At 43.2% G+C, this 11,058-nt stretch overlaps 1 protein-coding gene across 3 annotated transcripts; it reads left to right on the top strand.

The window, feature by feature from the left end:
• Positions 1 to 4,022: 4,022 nt before the first annotated feature.
• Positions 4,023 to 10,472, top strand: LOC100844495 (transmembrane protein 184A). 3 transcript variants are annotated; one of them, XM_024457246.1, is made up of 7 exons: positions 4,023 to 4,374; positions 4,529 to 4,534; positions 5,938 to 6,011; positions 8,748 to 8,897; positions 9,025 to 9,310; positions 9,582 to 9,815; positions 9,903 to 10,472. In XM_024457246.1, the coding sequence occupies exons 1-7, from the start codon at positions 4,216 to 4,218 to the stop codon at positions 10,215 to 10,217; spliced, it is 1,224 nt and encodes a 407-aa protein (XP_024313014.1). In that variant the 5' UTR covers positions 4,023 to 4,215; the 3' UTR covers positions 10,218 to 10,472. The 3 variants fall into 3 exon arrangements, with proteins under 3 accessions (XP_024313014.1, XP_003557347.1, XP_024313015.1); XM_003557299.4 differs by lacking the exon at positions 4,529 to 4,534; XM_024457247.1 differs by lacking the exon at positions 4,023 to 4,374 and having other exon boundaries at positions 4,403 to 4,621.
• Positions 10,473 to 11,058: the final 586 nt, after the last annotated feature.

Raw genomic sequence — 11,058 nt, 5'->3', positions numbered from 1 at the left:
CGGAAGAAACTCTCGTGCCCTCCTACTTGGGCCACCCTCCCAGGCCCAATGCCTCCCAAAAACCCTAAAGGCCTTAGGCCACTCCCTCCCTCGTTTGGGCCTAAGCCAAACCAGCCCACAAACCCCCCAAGCCTTTTTCTTTTTTTGAAAATTATTAAACTTCTCAACCATCGGGCCACTTCATGTATTTTATTGTTCGTAGCAACGCTGGGGCGGAAAATTATCTTCTCAAAGTTGCAATCGGTTAAAGTTTAACTTACGTGTGGGATCCTACATAGCGGAGCATTTCAATCAAATACAGTACTTTTTGACTGGGTGGTGTTATATAAATTTCAGAAAGAATGCATTGTTGTCTTCTTAGTAAGTAGATATATCTTGAGTGTATCTTTTCATTTTGTTGTTCCGTAGCAACACACGGGCATTCTGCTAGTCTATACCAATATATTAAATTGGAGTTGGTGGCGATGGTACGGACGTCGCGGTACGACACTTCATCGAAATTATGAATCTGCCACCGCTGTCCCCACGCGTCTTTTAATCCCGGCTCCCACGGTCCTCAAGCGCAGAAAAAACACGTACCGCCCAAAAAAGAAAAAAAACAATAGAGTCCTCCTCGCTCCTCTCCTACGAATCTCACCCCCACCCATGCTCGACCCGGATCACGCCGCCACCCTCCGGATCTCGCCGGCGCCCGACGCCGCTCTTGGTCGCCTCCACCAGCTCGTGCGCATCAGCAACGTCCGTGTGCGGAAGGCGGCTGCGGACCCTCGACGGACTGATCGCCGCCTCCACCGGCTCGTGCGCGCCGGTGGCTCCCCGCAGGACTTGGACGGCGATGGGATGAGCCTGATGCCAGGATGGCGGTGGCCTCGCGCAAGGCAGCAGGGACCGCGTCGGCGCGAGCCACCGGTGGCCCTCCCGATGGGCAGGGGCGTGCGACGACCAGTGGCCGGACGCGATGTGGGGGCACATGGGTGGCGAACGGGCGGACAAGGCTGCGAGAGGGCGCATGCGGGCGGCGCATAGGCGTACCGGGTGGCAAGTGGGAGCAGGCGAAGCGCAGGAGCGGACGGGAATCTACAGGCGGAAGCGGTGCGCATAAGTGGGCGGCCGCTCATGGCGGCGCGATGTTCGGTGGCGGGATGAATCGGGACGGGGAGAGAAAGAGTTTGCACTTAGTGTGGATGGAGAGGATAGTAAGAGGGAGAGCAAGAAATTGGGAAAAAGGATTTGATAAATAACGTACCGAGTAAGAGTAACAGGAGAGCAGGGCAAGGATAAATATAGAAATAACACATGTGCAAAAGATAAAGAGACCAAAGTATAGCCCAGGAAAATAAACATATCATAATCGTTATATACATATGTGCTCATGAAACACATCAACATTTAATTTGACGTTTTGATACAATTTTCCGTTGTTCCGTAGCATCGCACGGGTTCTTTTGCTAGTATATATTAAATTGGAGTTGGTGGTGATGGTACGGACGTCGCAGTAGGTCTTTTCCATCAAAATTACGAGAGATATGCCATTCCCGCACGAGAAAAAAAAAGTTTCTCTTAGCTGTTGTCAATCCCTGCAAAAAGAAGGCCTCCCGCATCCGAGCCGTCTGCGGCACCCCCGCGACAGCGTATCTCCCAGTCACGCTGACGAGCTCCACGTGGCACAGCGCCGGCGACGGCCCTGCCTCCCTGCAACGCGACATGCCCATCCTTCCCCACGCGGATGAGCTCCCCGCGGCACAACGCCGGCGACTTTTCTCAGTTTCCTGCAACGCGACATGCCTATCGATCCCTCCCCACGCTGCGGCGCGGACGAGCTACCCGGTCCCCGCAGCACAACGCCAGTGACTTCTCTACATCGCGACATCCACATCCCACCCCTTCCCACTGCGGCGGCGCTCCCTCCTGCGGCCCTCCTTCCGGTGACCCTCTCGTTACGCCCTAGTCCGCCTCCTCTAGTCTCACGTCCCGAGCACGACGAGCAGGCCGTTGCTAGCTAGCCTGTCAAAAATACCAATGCGTCTCAAAACCAAATGTTACTAGAAGAGGAGTCAGCAGTGGCGATGGCGTCCATGGGAAGAGCAGCTGTCTGCGGCAGCGACCATTGAAGAAGGCAGCGGTGCCGTGGGCCACAACAGGAGGCGGCGGCGGCGGCTCTGCGGGAAAGGAGGTGGCGGTGGTGGAGTCCGCTAGAGGAGGAGGAGGCGGCCACTTCAGGAGGAACTAGCGGCCAGCGGGAGCCATGGAGTTTCAGCTAAGCCACAAGTATGGGGAAATTGGGTAATGGGGAGAATACGGGAGGGAGAACGCCAGAACGGTGTGCTGAACTAAACCAATTGAAAAGTTAAAATCTATACCAATATATTAAATTGGACTTGGTGGTGATGGTACGGGCGTCGCGGTACGTCACGTCACCAAAATTACGTCCAATATGCCACCTAATACCCCGGGTCCTAAAGCCGTCCGTCTTCGTCCATCCTCAGCGCAAGCCCCCTCCTCTCGATCTCTCACATGACACGAGTGCAAGCTCCCGTCCTCCTCAGTCCTCACACGAAACGGATCTCCCGCATGAGAAAAATTATTCCGTAGCAACGCACGGACACTCTGCTAGTGTTTATATGTTGTCACTGTGTAAAACCAAAGTTTTCACAATACCAATCAAATAACCACTCATTCCAAGATACCACAACTTCTCATGCCAAAATACCACTACAGACTAACATCTCCTAACAGCCATAAAAATGGACATATATAACTTACTCTTCACAATTCAACAACATTTGTTTGCATTTCATCATCGTTCCAGCAGCATATTCAGACATCATTTCAGCCGCAATTTAGACAGATTTCAGCAGCATATATATTTCAACAACTGTGATCTCACGGGCGGCGGGTCAAGAGCAGCACGGGCACACCATTGGACGGGGGCCATGACGGGTCGGAGCGGCGCAGGAGCTGCAGGAACTTGGATCTCACGGGCACGACGGAGAGACGACTATCCTCAAGGCGGTGGGGTAGGAGTTGCACAAGCGCATTATTGGAAGGGGGCGCCACCGCCATGGTTGGGAGCTTGGATGGGGACGACTGAGTAGAGGACATGGATAAGGCGAGTATTTTGTTCTTTTTTCTAGAGAAGGAGAAGGGCAATATTGGAATAACAAGAATACTAGCATCATTTTAACAATTTGACTACCAGTCAACTGACAGCTGTGGTAGTTTGGCATGAAAAACTAGATTAGAGTGGTATTTTGGAATGTGTGGTTATTTGATTGGTATTTTAGAACCTTTGGTTTTGCATAGTGGTATCTTGTTAATTATCTCTATGTTGATACGAACATAGACTTGCTTCTCAGCATCATCTTTTCTCCGTTTTCATTTCTTCTTCCACCCCCTCTTTTATTTTCTCGTTGGTTCCTGTCCATTAACCATAGGGTCTCTTTGAATCATATATGACATTTGGAGGAAAAATAGAGAATTTCAATCTTGACGAAGGTAATAAACTAAAAGGTTGGATATATTTACGTTCGCTGCTAAGCATTTAGTGGTTCCATTAGGAATGTGAAACTAATCATTGCCATTATGTATTTTCAACCGACACAATAACTACTCAAATAATGGATATGTGCATTTATAATCTTATTTCATTTTTGTTTGTGCCTCTCATTCTAACAAGAACAACATTTATTTCTTTCTGTTGCATTTATTTTATCCATTCTCTTCGGAGCGTAAAAGACTTTTTTAGTTAAATTGTAAACTACTTTTAAGGGCCGATGTTTTAAGATATCTGTTAGAGATGTTTTTACAACCCATGTACTACGGCATAAATTGCATAATGTGGTTTTCACTTCTTGATCGCCGGACTGCCGGGCGGACGGAGGTGGGATTCAACATTTGAGATTTTATTAAAAAACCATGCGTTTAGATGGTTCCAAACTGAATTTGAAGATAAATTTTGGACACAAAACAAAACATTTGGAATTCCCGAACCCCCGGTTCTAGTCAAACTGAATTCGGCAAACTCGAATCCCAACTCAAACCATCGAACACGCCACACGCTACGCGGAAACCTCCGCCGGACCGTCCCTGCCAGCCGCGCGCCAGAGCTCCGTCGCGATCTCCCAACAAATCCAATCCCCCGCCTGCTCCCATTTTCCCTCCTGTCTCGCGACGAGCTCGGCCACCTCCCGCCTAGGGTTCCGCGCGCGCCCGGGCATGGAGGGGTGGGCGGCGGCGGTGGTCTACACGGCTGCAGCGCTTGCGTGCGCCGCGGCGGCGACGGTGGTGGTGGTGCGGCTCATCTACCGCCACCTGCTCCACTACGCGGAGCCCACCCACCAGCGATTCATCGTCCGAGTCATCTTCATGGTGCCGGTACTGTTCCCAGACTCACCCTTCGGCTACCTGTTAGCTCTAGATTAGGTACGGATTGCCTCTGTTTTTGTTTGTCAATTTATCGTAGCTTTGATGATTTCTGAGTTGCGCCTGTGAACTCGGGAGCGATTTGTTCCCCGCTTGGGTGCCGAAGATGCAGGTGAATCCTTGGAAATTACGATTCTCGAGTTAATTTGTGGTGGGTGTGAAGTTCCGGTGGAGTACGGGTGGTGGTTGCAGTCCCTCAGTGAGTTTCCTGTACCTCTGTCGTCGAGCGGTATGGTGGTTTGATATGGAGGATTTTGTTGAGGCGATGATGTGATGAATGAATTGCACTTCCAGATGATTTTGGATTTATTTCTGGGGTGGATAGGTGTCCCGCAGTGAGATTATTTGTGAATTTGTGTTTAGAATGGGAACGTTATTTAACGGCATGCATCGGATGCTGCTGACTACATTGTTCTCATTAGTGTGCAAGTTGCCTACATAGATTTCTTTGTGATACTGATGTTGTTTGTTCTGGATTTTGCGAGTTAATTCCAACTACATTGTTCTGATCAGTGTGCAAGTTGCCTACATAGATTTCTTTGTGATATTGATGTTATTTGTTCTGGATTTTGTGAGTTAATTCCACAATTCATATGCTGGTAAATTTGGTCAGTTTGCATGTCTCCTGGATGAATATGTATTACCTGTCAAAGCCTTTGCTTGTTATTCAAGTGGCATTGTAGTTAGTTCAAGTTAATTTCAGCAGTTACAATACAAGAGTATGCTGGTCGTTTTGAATTGGACTATCTGCTTCATGTGACATGCTATTATGCAGCTCCACAATTGATAAAGTATTTATGTGAAAGGCAGCAAGTCTGTTCTGTTCGATGATGTGGTATTATTGTTTTGTTCCTTTTTATTTTATTTTCACTATTTTGGGTTTCTGAATGGAACAGCAAAATGCTATTTCATTGTTTATGATGTCAGATTAAGTTTATTTCTTTGTGGCTATATAAGCTTAGATTGCTGGTGGACGTGGAGTAGAAAATGATGCTTGGGGTTATTGTCCAACTTTGTGGAGTTTCAGTTTAGACACTACGCTGATGAGAATGACATCTCTTCGCATAGTATTGTCATCCTGACTTGGGATGTCTCTTCTCATAGTTTTGTCAACCTGACCTAGTTTTTTTCTTAATTAAACTCACAGAATGTATTTTGTGTGTAGGCATTGCAAAAAAAAAAAGCAGAAGGACCATAAGGCACAAACTTGTTAGAGATTCTATTATTGCAGTTCTGTTCCTTTATGATTCTTCCATGTGGCAGATTGTTGTTATATGAGTAACAGTTAGGCCAATCACTTGTTTGTGCCATATCCTGTCTGTCATAGGGTCCATGATCATATGAACCGAGTAAATAAGGTGGTTTGAATGAATATTACTTCTAGTTTGTTTGTAGAGAATACCATCAATGGACTGAATGTGCACAACTCTTAGTTTAGCTAACATTGTTGTACTATTGCACTTTGTATGGTTTCAGTATTCCACCTTACTATGGATAAGGTACATTATTTTGCAGGTATATGCAGTGATGTCATTTCTCTCCCTCGCCCTACCTGATAGTGCAATCTACTTCAATTCTATTCGTGAAATGTGAGTTGACTGCTAATAGCCAAATAACCCCAATATTTTATATTATCCTATTCTCAGCATCACTTTCTCAATTTTAGTCTTTTTTTTTCTTGTGTATATTTCTCGAAGCCTACATTAAGAAGATAGTGGAAAGGAACAGTAGGAACGTTTTGGTTAGGTGACAGTTATGCTCCATAGTGAGCAAAAGCTTCCCCTATTGGAGTAGTATCTAAGTAAGGTTCTAACGATCTGCTTACTGTCCCCATCAATTTAACCACCATTAATCAACTCATCACTTCTACAAACCTTTGCTGACATTGCACAGTTCAGCAACTAATTGATGATGCTACATTTTCTTTGCATGTTTTCTTTTATCTTATCAATAATACTTCAATCTATTTCAATGATGGTGTGTGGAAATATGTAGGTAAGGATGATATTCTAATGTCAAATAATGGATTACTCCCTGCCTTGATACCGGGATGTTACTATGTGCAGCTCAAAATAGATGTTACTTCAGCAAGTTGGTTATAGTTTGCAAATACCTGTCATTTTTTAGTCAACATTTTGCAGCCTCTAATGTGCGTATTAGTTTTTATATGTATAATCTTACTGGTATTAGTGCCACTGATACATAAATACATAATATACCACTATTATTAACTGTACACGTACAAAGCATGTTTGATTATAAAAAATTAAATATGAATCTCTTCACGTTTAGAAAGATAGTTTCTTATTTGTACATGTTTCCACACCTTGAATATTGTTGAGGTGGGAAACTATAAAGAAAACGTAGTCGTGCACGCTCTTTACAAAAGCCTAACACATATGAAATCAAGCATATGAAAAGTACAACAAACTTGTAAGGCTTTATAAATTGAGCATTGTAGAATTTTCAGAGATTATGCACAGCTCTAGAATTTTAGTAATAAGTATAATTGAGATCAACAAGAAGTATGGAATTAGATTAAGATTTTGGACCCCTCAGACGGACCTTACTTTTTATATTACTCAGTAGTAGATTAGTAAGCAAAATGAAAGAAGACGTGTACTCCCTGGATCATGTGCATGAAGCTAATTTGATGTCTAAATAATACCAGAGGAAGTTTCCATAACTTCTTATTCTGGCTATCTTTCTTGAACTCATATATCAGAGGAAGAGATATTCGGGAATGTCATATATCAGAGGAAGAGATGTCGGGGAATGTCTCATGATTGTTCTTTTATGTTATTGATTGATTACAACTACAATTCATCATTATACTGATTTTGTATTATTGACAGAGCTGACACGGGTAAAATCAACTGCATGTAACGAATAACTGGCATTTAGAACTGTGTTACTCACAATACCTTATTAATAATAATATGGTGGAAATGCTTCCATGATAGCTTTATATGGGGAAATTAACTAGGCCAAAATCTCGTGAACAAATTTTCTAGTTTGTTTGACCAGCATTACAGTTTGTTTGATTAGATCGCACATAGATATGATGGGGCTTAGTTGCTTTGTTTTCTTAAATGGCTCATTGTTGATCCATAAATGGCATGGCAGTTTTAACCATGATTTTCATTATCATTAAGTTCTCCATGAACTTTGTTTTTGCGTTACGGTTGTTCTCTTAGAAGTTTCCTAACATAACTGTTCATCCTTTATCCAATCAGTCAAGAATATTAATCTGAGTAAGAAAAGAATATTTCTATCTACTAGTATCTTTGAGTTGGATTTGTCCTCTTTGGTGATTACAAGATACTGCATAGTTGTACCAGTGAAAATTCAGTTGGGCCTTGAGATTATGTCCACAAAAAGTGCTGCAACAGTGTAATTGAGGAAAAAGAAACCTATCACATATTTACATATTTCCCAATACCCATACAGATACTGTTCATTGTTTACCGGCCCATGTGTCTTTCTCATCCTAATAGAGGGAGGCCCTAACAAAGAAATCTAATTGAATCGGCTGTAACTGATGAAATGAATATCTAACCGACTAGATAGCTGATGGAACTCAAATAACAGTAAATTCTGTCCAAATTACTTGAATGTCTTTCTCAATAGTTGTTGTGACTGATGTGTCTTGCTGTTGCTCCCACCAGTATCAGTGAGTATTGTGGCATCTACCTTACACACCCTTCTGGATATCCATATCAGTGAGTAAGGCAGCAAGCTCGGTACTTCACTCTTCCTGTCTCTTGTTGGCCTCAGCTAGCTGGAGTAATTGCCCCCTTTGCACTTGCAAGATCTCCGCCTATGATCTTGAAGAATACCTCACTAAATGTAGCTTACACAAAAAAAAATCCACCAATTTTTAGACGTTAATTTTGAGGTCAGTTTGGCTGCAAGGAAGGTGGTTTTCACCAGATTGACATCACTCTGGTCTGCCCCTGATACCAATTGTTGTTTTGAGCTCAGTTGAGGCCCGATTGTAGAGGGGAAGAGAGAGAATAGGAACTTATTTGTTAATGAATTTGCATAATCAAGGCCTTAGTTACCAGATTTGCTCAAAACACAGCCGAACATTATGTTAGCATCTGCTGAGTTCCAACCAAATGTGAACTTTGTTCTGGTCATATTTCTTAAATTATGAGTTAATTGAACTAGATAGTCCTAATATTCTTTTTCTCATGTTGGTCTTCACATGTGATGGTCCAAGTATTTTCCACATTGTGTGTTTTACTCTTGCAGTAGAACTTTGAGTGAATTGGCACAAGCAAAGCTGAATTATGCTAAAACTTATTCTTTCTTGATTTCAGCTATGATGCTTGGGTCATCTACAATTTCTTTTCACTCTGCTTGGCATGGGTAGGAGGTCCTGGTGCTGTGGTGGTTAGTTTGAGTGGCCGATCTCTGAAACCGTCGTGGTTCCTGATGACTTGTTGTTTCCCTGCTATGCCTCTAGACGGGTGCGTTATTAAATAACAAGTACAAACTTTTTACTTAAACATGACATTGCATGTGTCTCCATGCTTGATAATGATGTCATGAATTAGGATACCATGTGCTAAATGGATCAACTTTTGGTGTGAACAGCCGTTTTATACGGAGATGCAAACAAGGATGCCTTCAGTTTGTGATCCTCAAGCCAATATTGGTTGTTATTACATTCATACTTTATGCCCAAGGAAGATATGAAGATGGAAACTTCAGTGTCAACCAATCCTATCTGTACATTACTATCATATATACGATCTCATACTCAATGGCACTGTTTGCTCTTGCACTGTTCTATGCGGCATGCAGAGATCTACTTCAACCATATAACCCTGTCCCAAAATTCATCATGATTAAATCAGTTGTGTTTCTCACATATTGGCAGGTAAAGCTGAATGGAAGTCATTCTCATTCTCTGGATCTATTTGATAGCCACTAGTCTATGTATGGATTTGCATCTATGCAAGCAAAGTGATTTGGTATTCTGATCTACTCGCTCCGATCCATATTAATTGTCGAAATATTACATGTATCTAGACACTTTTGAGGCATAGATACATCCATATTTGGGCAAATTTGAGACAATTAATATGGATCAGAGGGAGTACTAACTCTTTCTCAATGTGTTCTGTGATAATTTGAAACTTTTCTCACAGGGTGTCTTGGTTTTCCTTGCTGCAAAATCTGGATACATACAAAATGCTGAAAAAGCTGCTTATCTCCAGAATTTCGTGCTATGTGTTGAGATGCTCATAGCTGCTATTGGACACCAATTTTCCTTCTCCTACAAGGAGTATGCTGGTTCCAATGCCCGTCCTTTTGGTGGTTTCAGGGGAAGCCTCCTTCATGCTCTGAAATTCAGTGACTTTTATCATGATACTGTCCACCAGGTAAACTAGACCTTCATGCCAGTATGAATCTGGATTTTCAGTGTAGTTGCGCCTGTTGCTTAGTCTAATTGGTTCCTTCTCTTTCAGTTTGCACCAACATATCATGAATATGTGCTCTACAGCAACGAGGGAGAGGATGAACCTACCAAATATAGCCCTGGAAGTATCCTACCGACGGGACAGGACATACAGCTGGTAGAAGTATCTGTCGTGGACTCAAAAGCTCCAGTTTCATCAAGTTTATTACATCATCATACAGATTTGGCAGAAATGGCTCCCTCTGTGGTCATGGCAGAAGGCGTTACATCTGCGAAACCGTATGACCTTTCCAACTTGCTCAATGCGGAGTTGTCTGATTACCCTTCTGAGGTTTCTGGAGTTCCTGGTCTAAGGCAACAATGATCTTGTGTGATATGTTTGATGTATATTTGTCAGGGTGTGTAAATGGTAGTGTTCTTGAGTTTATCCTAGATTACAATGTAGAAATGTCTCATGTATGTCTTGGTCCTCTTCTGATTTTCCCCATTCGATGGGGGCTGGTCAAGCTGAACTGACAGGTTAACTGAATGTTCTAAAAAAAAGACAGGTTAACTGAAGGTCTCTGCATTTTAGCAGATGGATGAATGGATGCAACATATAACCAGTTTTGCAGTTGAATGTGAATTTTTCTAACCGTGATGCCTTAGTTTGATAGTTTCCACTAATTTTCACAAAGGAAACAACAGTCTTGGAACTGAAAGCAGAAAAAAACCCAGAAAATGTGGCCTGAGTTGGACGCATTATGATTTATGAGGCTATTGAACACGACTTGTGTATTGATCTTTTTACAACAGATGCCCGTTGATAGGTACTCCCTCCGTTCCTAAATACAAGATTGCACTTGAGTTTGGGTTACGCTGTGAATCTTAAATTGCAATCGCCATCATAGGTACTGGCAATTTTTTTTGGAATACCAATATTTGGATCAGGTGCTTATTCAGAGAAAGACTGAATCACGAGACGACATGACCAAAAGCCATTGGAATACTGTACGACTATTTATCAGTTGCTTATCCTGCGATGTGAAGCGGCTCAATGTGCCTGGGCTTGCACCTTTTCGCATCCAGAATTTTAGACTGTCGGAAGTTTGTTGTGCTAGCTGTGCAGTTACACCCCAGAATATGCACCACGCGAATCTTCGAGGCCAGGATCTGGGACAATGCGAGAGTTTCAAATTGCAATTGCTTTCATTTTTGTGAAGTTT

This window comes from Brachypodium distachyon, chromosome 1 (genome assembly GCF_000005505.3).
Source record: "Brachypodium distachyon strain Bd21 chromosome 1, Brachypodium_distachyon_v3.0, whole genome shotgun sequence".
Taxonomy (NCBI): Eukaryota; Viridiplantae; Streptophyta; class Magnoliopsida; order Poales; family Poaceae; genus Brachypodium; species Brachypodium distachyon.
Note: the sequence above shows the minus strand (reverse complement) of the source record. Positions and strands in the feature narration are given on the sequence as shown.

Excerpts from the sequence above, each read along its gene's own strand:
- LOC100844495 (XM_024457246.1), top strand. The coding sequence starts at position 4,216 with ATGGAGGGGTGGGCGGCGGCGGTGGTCTACACGGCTGCAGCGCTTGCG. Across the intron at positions 8,898-9,024 it reads CCTGCTATGCCTCTAGACGG|CCGTTTTATACGGAGATGCA; the intron begins GTGCGTTATTAA and ends TGGTGTGAACAG. Across the intron at positions 9,816-9,902 it reads ATCATGATACTGTCCACCAG|TTTGCACCAACATATCATGA; the intron begins GTAAACTAGACC and ends CTTCTCTTTCAG.